The 16179-nt window shown below is 35.5% G+C and overlaps 1 protein-coding gene across 2 annotated transcripts in view; it reads right to left on the reverse strand.

Annotated features, from left to right (window-relative positions):
• Positions 1–10424, reverse strand: part of LOC131038220 (mitochondrial fission 1 protein A) — a 64180-nt gene extending 53756 nt beyond the window's left edge. Inside the window, exon 1 of one of the 2 annotated variants that reach the window (XR_009104371.2) lies at positions 10166–10424. Coding sequence is in view for 1 of the 2 variants with exons in the window: in XM_057970577.2 (XP_057826560.1) it covers positions 10166–10258 (93 nt within the window). In the remaining variant the exon portion in view is untranslated. The remainder of the gene's footprint in view (positions 1–10165) is intronic. The other variant, XM_057970577.2, reaches the window with a different exon arrangement.
• Between the last annotated feature and the right edge of the window lie 5755 nt (positions 10425–16179).

Here is a 16179-nt window from a genome sequence, read left to right on the forward strand (position 1 = left end):
GACCTGGCTCTGATACCATGTTGAGACATGGACCAGCTAGGACTTGAACTTAGGACCTTCCATACAATGCTGGAGTGCTCTACCACTGAGCTACTGGCCCCTCTTGGACCAGTCCATCATCGGTCCGGGTGTGGCTTATTTCCAACACCAACAAAGGAACCATGTGATTTTCATCTTGATGATTAGTACATGGGAATCAGATCTAGGCACAAAGGGGATCTATGATCTGAAAGAAAGCTAAGGTGCAGAAAACGCTTTCTAACACTAATCTAGTGGGGGAGATAGTGCAAATTTTTTTTACAAAGCTTAACTATTACAGAATCAGGAACACATTCACAAGGAGATAATACATGCATAAAGATAAACACAATGAACACAAGATATATCTTGGGGAAAACCCTTTCGGGTGAAAAACATCACACTCCAAAAGCACAGTACTTTGTATTCTAGTAAACTAATGGTTACAATACAATATCAGCACTTAGCTTCTTCAACAGGAGTCAACAACTAACAACCCACAATCTGGATTAATTCCACCAGCATAACACTTCACCTACAAACACCAACATGACTAACACTCTCCAAGGCTACCTTTTATAGAGAAATACAACTCAAGAGGAAGCTTCTAGATGAAGTTACAAGATGGGGTCGTGCAAAGCATTTGGCCCTATTTTTCAGCCACCAAAAAGCATGCAAATGACACATGAATGTCTCCAAATGACTCCCCATTCAAACCTCCTAAGTTGGGCACCCAAAATTTACTATTTGGAGGTATGACAAATGCTCTTATGCATCTTACAGCTGTCATAAGAATCTCATCAATATTGTCATAACTTACAACACTTACAGCTGTAAGAGAATCTATCATAGCTAGCTATTATTAGCACATCCGCTTACAACTCGTCATAACCCAATTTGGGCACCCACCTTCTCCATGCAAAAGGTATCTCCTACCACTTGTCCATTCTGTCATAGAATATGTCATAACACAACACTTGTCAAGATCCTCAAAGTGTGATGTCTACCTCCACATTAGCAACATATATGTCATATAGTCATTGCCAAGTAGAATGCCACCAAGCTTGTGGGTCCCACTAGATGACTAGACATTTGTAGGTAATTAATAGATTAAAATAATAAAGAAATATAGCAAAATCATGTTAGGATTTGCAAAGGTTGAGACACCTTAATCCCAACATCATCAAGGCAATATCATTAAGGGCTGCATACCTCAATCTTTTCATTGTTGGAGGCCAACTCATGTATTTCAGTCGACTATATTGTTGTGTATCTAGTCCACTTCGATAAATTGTTGCGGGCCAAAGAACAAAGGGGAATCAAACCCAGTCTGGACAAAGGAGGTCATTGTCATTATTGTAATGTTGCCTATAATAATAGTGCTTGAACATTCATACATCTCTATCCAGGTTTTGGTTAATTATAATAGAAACAACTGTCTATATTTATCTTGCAAATAAAGTGGAGATTTGAGCTATATTCTCATTGTGTTTATGTGAGGTTCTAGTAACATTCATTATTCTTAATCAGCATGGTGTGGTTTCAAATTTTGCAGACCTAATTCTGAATTCTCTTTACCAGACCTGATTTGAATAAAGACGGAAACCCTAGGATCTTTACATTCTAATTTCTCCTTGAGGTTCCATAAGATGAGAACACTAGTGATAATCTTAGTATTTCACATGCTTATCAGATGTTGTCAGTTGTAGAATATTTAATGTTAGTTTTACGACATTATGTAGCATTTCATGCCATGCCACATTTATAATGGCCACACAAAGTTTGTCATTTCAAATTATAACTGAGAAGATTCTCTTCAGGAAATATAAGGTGGCAACTGTTTGAGATAGTTCCTTTGTCTATGAAAAGAATCCATCATTTTTCACTTATGTTAATGTTAAGCATTTTAATGAATAAGGTTCTTGGCATTCTTGAGCAAGTTCAGTCTCCTCCATATCCACTGTTGAAGCCTATTTGATTCCTCTAACCTTACTCCATTTTTGTACATGACAATGGTATAAGCGCCTAGTAACAAGCATTTGGATGGCTTCAATGTTTTGCCCTTGAGATGACTTTCCTAGTAATGACTTCTTTGCTTTGTGCTTCCTTTATAAGATTCTGAGTTGTGTTCCAATTTACCCTTACCTTTCATACAAAATTGCAGATTTTGCATCTACAATTGAGGTAAGTTTTTCTTAAAATTTTCATTATTCCCTAAAATTCTATATGGTTTTTAACTTTCTATCTGCTATCTCCCATAGAATCACTATTAATGTCATTCACAAGTCATTTTATTTAATATTCCACTACTTTCAACTGCAATAAGCTAATGAGAACCTTTCAAAAAAATTATAGTTGGCAAATAGTGCACATAATTCTAGAAATACTCTCAAGAAATCAATATTCAGTAATTCATTTGCAGCACATGAATGCTTGCCTAGATTTCCTTCACCATCAGCACAAAGTCAAACTGAATACATAAAATTTAGCGAAGAGCCCATATTTGACCATGGTTTTCTTATCAACTCATGATGAATACATATAGACCGTATGGAATGCAGAATTGGGCAGGCTCAAACTTGGTAAGGAATTAAAAATCCTTCTAGGTGGTATTAACATCCATAGTAAATCCTTCCATCAATTAACCAATTTATTATACCCTAAATCAGTTTAGAAAAGGAATCAGACAGGGATCCAAACCAAAAAAAATTATTCACGTCTAGAAGATGGACTATGCCCGGCACTATTCATGGACTCCATAACATCCAAAAACAATTTAAGATTGAAACAAATGCCTTCACTATGCAATGAGAGGATGTCTTAACACCATTTAACACCATCTTTTGAAACATAGTTCATCCATAGGTTATAACATATGTCAAAACGTTTTATGCATTGGCCTAGACTTTTAGATTTTATTGATACTCCTCCTTCACAAGGAAACAATTCTTCACTAATTTTTGTGGCTCAATTTATATTCAAAACTTAGGAGTGCTCCTACATTAATTTAATTCATGTATGCATATTTGTTACACTTATTTGTTAGATGCAAAGAAAGAGCCATGAATATGGTGGTAAACATTCTAGCCCAATCTCCTAATCGTCCTTAGCTTACATTTTGAATGGCATGTATAGAAATTATTCAAACTGGAAAGAGTTCTATCTAGCAAACCACACTTTAGACCTTTCTTGTATTCCTAAAGCACCCTAGAATAATCAACCAAGAAACCTTCTTTTGAATAATTGACTTCAATATGAGATGGATCTACAAGATAAATAGTTGAAACATATAAATTGGGACTATCCAAAAGCAATAATTCAAAGAGGCTTGTTGTAATGTCCCCACTTTGAAATAGAAATTAATAATAAATAATAAATAAAATTAAAATATAAAAGAATATAATTAAAAATTAATTAAGTTAATGAATGGTCAAAAGACATAAAATGAAAAGGTGTGACTCCCTCAAACATGAGATATAAAAGGGAGAAGAGAACCTCATTTGAGGGTGGAATAATTTGGGAATCAGAAGTGCAGATCTGATTGTGAAAGGTTGTGTCCCTTTCAAAGGGCAGAAATAATGAAGAGCTGTACTCATTCAAAGGGTGCTAATGGTGAAAGGGTGTGTCTCTTGCCAAAGGGCACACATGTTGAAGAGGTGTGACCTCTCCCTCACATTGAGAGATATAAAGAAAAGGAATCAAAGCATCCAGTGACATCACCATGGATCAGATCAGATCAGAACTGTTATTCAGTTACAGACAGTAACATCTTTGTTCTTGGTGGTCTGCATGGGGATGTGCTTAATATGTATGCTTAATATATGAAGCCTGATAATGTTCCTATGCAGAATTTAGTGGTAAGATTAATATATACTGCAATATATATGACAGTTGTACTTAATTTCATATACATTCATAGTACATGAAAGACTATAATATTAATAGCCCACCCCTTAATACTTCTGCTAATGCCTATGGAGGATGGGAATGATTTGTGCAAAGGGAAAGGCAGTCTAATTCCACATCAATCAGGTGTTCCCAAGATGGGGTAAGGATCAGTGATCCGGAAACCTTGAGGGAGTAGTCGCAAGATGGGGTAAGGGCCTACCTCCGGAAACATTGAGGGAGCCTGTTTGTAGTTTGGTTTATCAGCAATTACCCCTTCCTCCATTAGGGTTAGGTAGTAACCAGGTTAGAACATAATATAGAGGGTTATGATTTATAATATGAAGGAATAGTAGTAATAAGCATAATAACATTTGGTAATGCATTTAATGATGTATGACAATTGCTGGTAACATGACAGCTTCCAAGTAGGGGACATCACACTTGTGTTAGGAATATTACATCATTCCCATAGTTGTTAGTACAATAATTATTATTTGTGGAGTGTTTAAGTTGTTAAAACAACTCATATATTTAAGGAGTGGTTATAGGAGGTATAACAATTCTTCTATAATATAGGAGATGAAACTCCTACAAATATGTAAAATATATTGAATGAAACAAGAGGAATAGAAGCAAAGTATTATTGCATACTAAGTCACAAGGTTCGAATTCAAATTCGAATTCGACAGCCATGAAATTCGGATAAAATTCGACAAGGGAAAAAATCAAAAAAAAATTCGGATAAAATTTGCCTTCTATAATTTTGTTTATTTTTAAATATATGTATACTTCTAATAAATTATCAGAATAGCGACCCTTGTTGGAGAAAATCCGAGGGCGACCCAGCAAGTTGCAGACACCCATGACACAATAGATACAAAGCATATAAAAAGAATACCCACGACCAGCTGAGTTGTGTTTAGAGGCGGATAGCAGTGCTTTATAGAGGAAATTCGATTAAATTCAATTAAATTCGATTTTTTTAATAGAAGTTTGAAATTCGATTAAATTCGAACCTCATCCATGAAAATCGCCGTATCCTGTGACTTAGATTGCGTGTATAAAATTTTGCATGCTTCTGTAACTTTGTCCCCAGGATTTTTGTCATGGAATCAGAGCATCTTCAATCTTGCACTTTTCAAATGTGTGTTTGTAGGGGGATTTACATCCTCCTTTTCTCGGTGCCTTCGCCACCATGCTCATCTTAATCCACACTGCCTATGGCATGCTCATTCTCCTTTTCTCAGAGCTTCTGCCGTCATCCAGCTAGTGATGTTTTTGTATAAGTCTTTAAGCTTCCATTGCATGCAATCAATATACTTTCATTAGGAAGCTCCACAAGTCAAACCATGCCTATCTGCAACACATTTTCAATAGTTGGACAATCGATGTTTGTAGAATGCTCCTTTCTTGAACATCTTTTGCCATTGCCTTTTGCTCCTTTTCATCTCAATTCTGTCTTGTTGTGGTACTGAAGTTTCATGAAGAATTGGCCTAGCATTCTTATGTACTGGACTTGTAAAGACATGTTTTAGGACTATTATCTAGTCCATCTCCATCCATGTAAGAAAATGAATTCTATTCGCCATTTCCATTTCTACACAAATATGGACTCGTAGAACTTGTTTTTTGTTCAAGCAGATGCAAATATAAGTAGATTCTATTCCATTCCAGATCTTCAATTACCAAGTGAAGTTAAGAGTTGTTGATGGCTCAAACAAATCTAATTGGTATGATAGATGCAGAAAGCAGCATTGAAACCATTGTTTGAAAACAAAATGCTACCAAGGTGAAGAGTCAAATGAGGTTTTGTCAAAATTGAATAGTACTATACACCATTTGTGGCTTCCTTATCCAGTTTCAAAAGAGTGTCTACATATTCTAAGACTAGCATAGAGGAACTCAAAAAAGAGCTTTTGGATGAAGAGAAAGGCGTGTATGAGGACTATGCTGCATTATTTGCACTACGAAATCATGGAGGAATTGAAGTTGTTGATGCTACTGTTGCGGCATTACAAACCCAAAGTGCACTTCTTTGATATGAGGTAACCTATGTCTTAGGACAATTACAAGATAAAGTTGCTTCTAGTGCACTCATAGAAATCTTGAAAGATCTTAATGAGCATACCATGGTTTGGCATAAAGTTGCTGAAGCACTTGGTTCCATAGCGGAGAATAAAAGCATTAGATTACTTAAAAGAATATGAAAAATCTCCAAGCCTATTGTGCCACAAATCTGTGAAGTGGCACTTAGCATGCTTGAATTTGAGCAATCTAGCAAATCATTTGAGTACTTGTTCCTCAAGTCACCACAAGTACATTAAGATCATCGCTGACCATCGCTAACTTATTTTATTTCATACTCTAAAAGTCAAGTTGTATTATTTTGTTTAGAATAGGGTCCATTTTCACGAGTTAATAATCGTCATGTTAAAATATAAATATAAAAAGTGTGGGAAAATTTATTAAAAAAAAAAAATTGGCTCAATTGTAATTGGACACACTATTGCTGATATATGATGTCCATCTTATGGGGGGCATTCTAAAATTGAGCTTAAAATCCAAATTTGTTAAGTAACAAGTCAACTAGAGGATGGAGGCACAAGAGGTTGGAGGACATTCAGCAACCTCTCATCAATCACTAGCGATGGAGTTAAAAAATGGTTTTAGTAACAAAGCTATTTGTGCCAAAATGACTAAAGCCAAGGTCAGGTTCCAAGAGGCAGCAGTAAGCATCTTGTATTGTTTGTAATCAGTGCGGCAAAGATCTATAATGATGGCTGCATATGCGACAACGGGAACTTAGTTCTCCTTTTTTTATGTTATAATTGGATGTGTATAATCCAGATCACATTCTTTTGAGTGATAGTAATTGGATGTGTTTGTCCCCAATCACAGTTGTTGAGTAATTAAAGTCAGAAGCATTTGTCCTTGATTATAATTGTTGTGAGCAGAAGTGTGTATCCCTGTTCATAACTTTGATGTTGGATAGATGTGTGTGTCCCTATCCAATCTGTTTTTATAACTTTGGATAGATGTGTTAGTCCCTATCCTTGGTTCCATAGGTAGAAGTGTTTGTCCCTATCCTTGGATAAAAGTCCAATAAGGTCAATCCTACAAAAGAAGCATAGTGAGGCTATTTCCACTATTGTTTATCCTAAGTAGATGTATATATCCCTACTCATACCTTGGAATATTTATGAACTATTGAATGTGTTCATCAAGTAATGTTAGTCTACCTATCCCCATTTGGAGACTGATGTAATATGGAGGGGTGTTGGGAATATTGAATCATTCTCGTAGTTGTTAGTACAATAATTATTTGTGGAGTGTTTGTTTGAGTTGTTAAAACTTAAAACAACTCATACATTTAAGGAGTTGTTATAGGAGGTATAACAATTCTCCTATGATATAGGAGATGAAACTCCTATAAATATGTAAAATGTATTGAACGAAACATGAGAAATAGAAGCAAAGTATTGTATGTATAAAAATTTTCATGCTTCTATAGCTCTCTCCCCCGAATTTATGTCAGCTTGCCCTTTGTTTTTGAAGGCAATGCATCTTATATTAGATGAAAAGATAAATGGTTGACAATAGACAACCATTCAGATTACACGGAACACCTCAATCATATGTATCTACATTTTTTGACGACAAGTTTACGGAGGCCTACAGGGGTAGGTGGGTAGGGGGAGGCAAAGAGACTCATTCTTCCTTTTCTGCAGTGTATATTGGAATTTCAAAGACTCCAGTATCTCAAGAGATGATTTTATTCGGCAACAATGAGCAAGAGTGTTAAAAAATAGTCTTGTAGGTGCTTCTTACACAAACAATCAAGACCATTCATTTGAAAGCTTGTGTTATGTCAATCTTTGTCACTGCTTTGGCAATGTTGAAAACCCATCTTTGTGGATTTCATTATTTAAGAATCAATACAGACAACCACATCTTTGTGATAATTTAATAGATTCTTTAAAATGGCAGACATTAACCGTGTGGAAAAACCACTAATGCTCCTAAAGCTGCAACAATGAGCACATTTGAACTAACTCTAGGTTGCCACTCGCCAACATTTCAAATAGAGATTCGTATACCCTTATTCCCTTAAGCAATTATTAAGGAGAATGTTGGGTTATTCAAAGAAATTTTCAACATCTTTCTATCCTTAAACTAATAGACAAACCAGAATATATCAAAGATCCTCACTCATATTTTCTGAATCCCCACATCATCAAGCATAAATCTAGCAGGTCACGACACATGTCCACATGAGATTTGCCTCCTGACTTTTGCAATGAATTTCAGCCCCTTGTACCATGTGAACATCTAGATGTCCTTCCCTCTTCAGCCACATCCCACAAGCAAAGGGAGTAACAATAATCCACTGCCTCTGAAAATCACTTTGCATAGATGCATGCCAAAGTAAGAGACATACTTCTTAAGACTTGGGTCAAATGTGAATCTCTATACCAGGGTTCAATGCCATTTTTTCAAATTGAATATGTAGACTGTCTAAATTCAGACATGTTTTGATATAAAATCAACAGCATTAAAAGGTCATTAAATATAATTCCTTGATTTACAATTCGTCTTAGAGTTTACAAGGCAGTCAATGTCTAACCATCTTAAAATGTACCAGCCTCCCTAAACTGGCAACCTCTACTGCTCAATAAATTGATTAAAGTTTAATACAGGTTCACTGCAATTGTGGAAGACTTTATTCAGAGAGGATTAGACAATTGAATGTCCCTTACATAAAAGGCAGCATATAAGACCATCTTGGGGGTTTGAGTTTTACCCTGAAATTGCTAAATTGCTGCACTCTGTACATTGATTCAATAGTAAAACATTTCAGTTTGTCTCTTTCATTGAAGCCTTGCATGTTTCATTTATGTTTCTCCCAAAGGATAACTACTAAGCATACTGCAATCTGACACATGTTGAAGTGCAATTGAAATAAACAGAATGTCATCGGGGCTGCTAAGCTGTTTGGGGTTTGGAATGTTGAACACGGATTGAACTTGAACTGTTTAGCTCCAGCCTATTAGTTAACAAAGATCGCAATATTAAGCAAGGGCTTCACATTACTTCTGCAACCTTTAGATGAATGGGTGAGGAGGACAACTTCATCGCAAAAAGCAGTATAGCAACCTAAGCATGTCGTTATATACAATCGCTGTTTACATTAGTATTTTGCTCAGGAAAGTCCTCAAGCTCATCTATGTAATTATCAGAAAGACTCGGTGAGAGAAGGCACATCTACATTGCGTACTTCTTTCGAATGGTACTCTCAATAAAGTAATGGCCAACAAATCCATACATCGCACCGTATTCGAAAAACTCAGAGTAAAACCCCTTACAATTCGTTGCTTTATCGGTATAGAGCTTCTCAATAGTTCTCCTAACGCACCTTACATAATGAGCGACAGAATGTAGGACGAGAGAGAACTCTTATTTGAATTGATCCGCGATAAAATAGAGAACTAGCATAGGAGGAATCAATGTATGCACCAGCTCATGTTGCCTCAATGGAAGAAACGAATTTCTTCTGTCAAAAAAAACTGAGATGGTCTCAATGTATGGAGCCCATGGATGGAGGTTGCTGAACTAGGAAAATACAGAATTTCTCAGTCAGAGATTTAGTTATTTTGCAGTAAACATCAAAAGCAACATATAAGTCCAAAAGGATTGTAGGGTAATGTCAACAGGTAGCCCATGACCCAGATTCAAATACCCCTACTAGCAATAAAACGACCCACATCTGTAAGACACATAGCCAGTTTGCAGTACACGTATTGTAGATACATTCTAGTGTGAACCATCGTGTTCAAATTTTATAAATATCCCACATCGTAACGAAATTGATTACGATTGAAATGTCAAATGGGATAAGCTCAAAAGGTAAATCACCAGGTTTTCATGGTGGAAACTGGCACTAAAATTAAACATTAAAAATTTCAATCCTCCGGAGACTTAGATGTACATGTTCAACTACAATTGTGCAAACTATCATATCCAATTTGAGGTGTGTTCAGGAGAAATACTCCTCTGGCATCCAAGCAAAGAAAGGGAATTTATAGCAAATAAATGAAAATTAATAACTTAAGACATTTCAGAGGTTATTGCAGCTAGAATGGCTACCATTGCAAACAAAAATTGAATATTTTTATAGTATGATATGGGAAGTTATTAATGAAGAAATCAGTGCCGAACACGATTACTAGAAGGTTGAAGAAAGAGAGAGAAAGAGAGTTACAGCAATTATATCGGAATCGGTCCAGGGGAGATAATCTCCCGATCTGAAAATGGACCCAACTGATTCCATTATGCCACTAAATTTGTCCGACATTTTTAACCTCGAATGATCTCTGCTCAATTCACTCTCTATTCTAATTAAGTTTATAGCTGTAAAAGGAGAAGACTTGGCAACGAAGGCTCATGCGTTTCTATTTTCTATTTGGTTTTTGAGTAGTTCTTCCCGTCAAATTTTGTAGCGCTTAATTCTATCAAAACGCGTCTGGAAATAAAAATGATGCCGACTCCAAAGGAACGTTACGGAGTGGGGCTATAGTAGTAAAGTATAAGGGTTTCGTTTTACATAATTAATTTTATTTAGGTAGAATTCAAATAAATTAATTTTATTTAGGTTTATGTACATAAAAATTATGCATGCTTCGTTCATGCAGTCGCTAGTGTTACATGTAAGTGACGAGTGTGGGGTCAACTTATTGTAATTCATGTATGTTAACATACTCTTCTTGGTTTGTAATTGACAAGAGTGACTATACCATTTCTCGGCTCTTTAAACAAATTCATTTGCATTTACTTCGTCACTTTCTATTTATAAGTTGTCATTTCAAATTTCATCATTACCTCTCTCTTCTATTGAGTTTGTGTCCTTTGTAAGTGGTGCATTAATGGACCAAGGAAGCTAATTACATAGAAGAAACCCTATGAGTTGAGATGGTGGCTTGAGAAGAATTATTCCTAACGTATAACATGGAAGGACCCCTCATTCTCATCCTAAGGATGGGACTCGAAGGAAACCCAGAATGTTGACCAACTCTTTTTCTTTTTGTAGTGGTGTATAGAAATATTCTTTATAATTATAATGGAGTATCAAAGCTTTAAATATTTAAAGCATACAATGCATCTATGAGATGGAGCTCTATATTTAAATCCACCCCCATTGGGTCCTAATCCTAACCCAGTTTCTAAAAAAATATTGACAAAAGTGGGAGCAATGGATGTTTTCCCTTATTGGTGATCGTAATAAGTTGGAGATAATGCGAGTGGTCGAATTTGGAGAGTTCTAAAATCGGTGACGTACTCTCTTATGTACAAAGCCAAGCATCTTTGTTAAATATGTTTAAAAAGCTAGATTGAGATTCATTTGAGTTTCAAACTGCATGTATTTCTCTCTAGTTTTCATTGTAAGTTGGGTGCTTAATGTTTAAGGTTTCCTTTGTTTATGTCTTGTTATTTCTTAGAAGATGGTTCTTAGTCTCAATAATTTGTTACTTCTTAGGAGACAGTTTTTAGTCTCAACTAACTTGATGAGAGCATACAAAAATGATCAAGATGGGAAAAAAAATTAGGACGAAAACCATTCAAGTTAAGTACTTTGGATAAAAACACCATCTAAATCCAGTAGAAGTGCTTGAATTTGATGCTAAACTGAGGACAAAGGGACCTAGCTAGTGCGTTCCAAAAAACCTATGTGAAGATTGTTGAATACTATCGAATGCTAAGAGGGGAGGTGTGTTATTGTGAGGATTCGATTATTACTGAGAGGGGGGAGGGGGGTGGGGTGAAACGGTAATAAGGATAAATTGAAACTTTTCACCAATCTGCAAAATACTTCACAAAACAATTCATAACCAGTACCGGTAGCTGATCAAACAATCACTTAATGTAGATTTACCAAAACATTACCGGTAGCAACTTAAGTGTTCATCATTAAGCAAATATAGTAAAGACATCAAATGAACAACTTAACAATTCATCCACAACATGAACACATGGATTTTTCACATGGAAACCCAAATGGGAAAAACCACGGTGGGAATTGGTACCCACAAAATATGCACTCTTTCGGAATGCACCATGTTAAAGGCCTAGCCCAATTAGGAGCTTTACAACAATGCCCGGTTAAGAGCAGACCCTGTTAGGAGACACCCGATCAAGGGATTTTACAACTTAGCTCTGTTATGAGCTTTGCCTTGTTAGGAGCTTTACCCTGTTAGGAGTAACCTTGCTAGAGGATTTAAACCCAGATTAATGAGCCACCTAGTGAAGGGATTACAAGATCAGGCCTATTAGGACCTATCGGGTTAAGGGATTTAATGTTGTTGCAACTGTTAGGAAACAACAGATAAATGATCTAGACTCAGCACTTCATAGCTTGCTATAACAAATCCTTGTCAGCTCCAATTTGCTTCTCTCATGCAGACATCTCAATCTGGTTCAGCACACACACTTCTCTGATCACTAACACACTTATCCTTCTCAAACTCGACCTAAATACATTTTACAATTAGGTCGGTTACATAACCCTAACCTACAATAAGTCTACATCATAAATCATATCAAATCATTACAGATCATTACAACAAATTATAAGACAATTACAGTCGTTGAATGATCATAACTCATCACCGCACATCGATCCGATAAGCTGCCAAACCCTTAACACATTATGCTAAGCACTTCGTTGCTTCCCAAGAAATTTGATCCTTGTATGCACCAAAACAACATCTTATCTTTTCGCACGGATTATGACACGTCATCATCAATTTATGAACATGGAAAGAATCATCGCCAAAACATAAAACATTCTCAGTCAAAGATCTTGATACTGATTCTCAAACCCTAGTTGATTATACAACAGTCAATTACAAACATAACTATCGGTTCTTCAAACACGATGTGGTTCATGTCATAGACTCATTATGATGTCATAAGTACACATTCCAAACTGCAACACCTGACTCAACATGGATCACTACTGCAACCATCTCCTTCTTTGTTCCTGCTTATCGGTTCACTATCACTTTGCAATTTTGCTTTCTAGCTCAATCCAATTCAATCCATTACCAGTTAGACTTAATTGATAGACTTTAAAACATTAACACACATAGACAAATATGGTTGCCATCAATGATAAGACACATAATTAATCATCAAGCATCATATCATAATTATATCATCACCAACAATCCATCAATATATCATCAACAACAGTCCTTTAATATATCATCATCAACAGTCATTTACTGGTACACCATCATCTCTATCAGTTATGCCAACATGCCAACGAGGTGAACGGTACACTTAAAACTTGATCAATTTAAACCTTTAGCACAATATTTATTTCATCCATCATATGCATGAAAGTAAATAATAGAAACTCCAAAAGCAATCACACATGTACACTAGAATTTTTATGTGGAAAACCCAAACAAGGAAAAAACCACGATGAGAATCATACTCACAATATAGATATCAATGTTTACAATGATTAGTGTTATGAGACTTTTTCCCATGAAATAATTTGTAATAAAAGAATATACAAATCAAAGTAATTAAGAATTATTATTATAATGAAAGGGTGTGACTTTTGCAATCACCCTTGGGGTATTATTAAAAGCCGCAAATTAATAGAGAGTGGGGGAGGTATGGAGATTATACCCAAAGAAAGAATACACAAAGAAGGATTAATTAAGGAGAGCACAAGGAAGGGGATAGTTAAGGTCTGTGGCTAGGCACTAGGCATTGGAGAAGGGGCATGCAGTGTGTATCTAACTTGGGGTAAAACGTACACCCGGGAGTGTCCTGGCCAGGGTTGCGTTTATTTCGTGTCGTGAAGGCATGCAAGGTTCTGTGTAAGAACTTGTCCTCTTTACGTGCTTCCTTGCCTTGGAAAGCCAAGACCTATAACTGATCCTTTACGTGCTAGATAGAAGCCCTCTCCATATTACACACAAATATGTATTTATATATATAATTACAAATAGTGGGGTTTTATTGGTTTATTTATTCCTGTAGTATATCGTTGCATAAATGTTAATTCATTTATCATTATATTAAATAACTTACTTTTGGAACTACTTTAAATATTATTTTAAAGACTTAATAACAATAGATTAATTAATTATCTCAATATTTTGAATATTTACTTAGGGTGAAAAAGTGCAGTTACAATTAGGCCACATGCCAGGAAGCTCATTGCTTCAAACTTGCAAGCTAAGGCGCACAACCTTAGGGCAAGATACAAAAGACTTGCACAACTAAAGATCACTTCTTTAGGGCAAGATACATAGTCTCAAAATAATATTAGATGATTGAATTGTTAAAAAATTCAGATTGTAGTTTGCAAATTAAAGCACATCTAAAACATCCTTCATCTTCTATTTTGAAACACTTTGAGATCATTGTTTATAATGACATTTGAAAGGAAATACAAGAGAAATGAAAGAAAAACAAAATCCAAGTAAGTTTATTGATTAAGTAAATGTTACCAAGACAAACGCAAAAACCTTAGAGCAATCACCCAAATGTGAAGGAGGCACAAGAACTTTTGAAAGGGGAAAAGCAAAGAAAAACCCCTTGTGATATTATAAATGAGACAATGCCTAAAATGTGTGTGTGTGTGTGTGCGTGTGTGTGTGTGTGTGAGAGAGAGAGAGTGAGAGAGAGAGAGAGCAATAAGCTCTTTACAATATTGTCATTAAGAAGAAATGAGAGAGGAAACATCTCTTAAATAGAGATGAGGAGAGGAGTTACAAAGTAACTCCCAAATCTATGAATGTCACCATTCATAAAATGTGTGTGCCATGTGTCCACATCCTCTTATGGAAGAAATCTAATATTCTTTAATAAAGGAAAATAAAATAAATGACTTGTCCTCACACATGTACTAGAGGACAAATTACTTGTAGGAATTCCAAAGGAATATCCTAAACCAAATACAAATAACCTAAGCCAAGTAAAGATTAAATATTCTAACACCCCCCATTAAGCTTTACTTGGGGAGTTTACATCAAACCCTTCAATGGGTTGCAATCCAATATTTTTACAATGAAATTGGAACTTTGCTTTACAAAGTGGCTTGGTCAAAATATCTACAACTTGGTCTTCCCCCTTGCAATAGAGGAGAGAAACTTGCTTGTCTTCAATTTGCTCTCTAATAAAGTGGTGTTGAAGAGCAATGTGTTTTGTCCTTGCATGGAAAACTGGATTTTTAGCCAAGGCAATGGCACTTTGGTTGTCACAATATAATAGAGTTGGTTCGTGTTGAGGTAGACCCAAATCTTCAAGTAGTCTTCTAAGCCACAAGGCTTCTTTGGAAGCATTAATGCATCTTTTGTACTCAGCTTCAATGGATCCAAGAGAGGTAGATTGTTGATTTTTACTATTCCAAGAAATTTCCCCTGAACCAACAAAAAAACAATAACCACAAGTAGATTTCCCATCATTGGGATCTCCACCTAGATCGGAATCAGTAAAACCATTTAAAGTAAATCAGAATTTGCATCATAAAACAAACCTACATTAATAGTTCCTTTAATATATCTTAAAATTATTTTAGCAACTTTAAACCGTATTTGTTGAGGTTTAGACATGAATATTGAAACCAAACCAACACTATAAGCAATATCCGGCCTAGTAAGAGTTAAATAATTCAAACTTCCAACTAATTGTCTATACAAAGTAGGATCAACAAGAGGAGTTTGCATATCAAGCATTAACTTAGTGCCTAATTCAATAGGAATTAAAACATGGTGAGCATCATTTATGTTAAACTTATCTATGAGATCTTGGGCATATTTACTTTGAGATAAGAAAATTCCTTTAGAGGTTTGCCAAATTTGCATTCCTTCTTTAATAAAACCAGGAGTTTGAGACATATAAATTTCCTCATGTAAATCACCATTAAGAAAAGCACTTTTAACATCCATTTGGTGAATAGTCCAATTCATTCTAGAAGCCAAAGAAAACACAAGTTTAATTGTAGGCATTTTAGCAACAGGAGCAAAAGTCTCAGTATAATCTAAGCCTTTAATTTGAGAAAAAACTCTAGCAACTAATCTAGCTTTAAATTTACTAACTTGATTATTAGCATTCAATTTAGTTTTATAAATCCACTTGCAAGAAACAATATGTTTACCATGAGGCAAGGGAACTAAATCCCAAGTTTGGTTAGAAATTAAAGTATCATATTCTTCCTTCATTGCTTTTTGCCAATGTGGTTGATTTTTAGCTTGATCA

This window comes from Cryptomeria japonica, chromosome 10 (genome assembly GCF_030272615.1).
Source record: "Cryptomeria japonica chromosome 10, Sugi_1.0, whole genome shotgun sequence".
Taxonomy (NCBI): domain Eukaryota; kingdom Viridiplantae; phylum Streptophyta; class Pinopsida; order Cupressales; family Cupressaceae; genus Cryptomeria; species Cryptomeria japonica.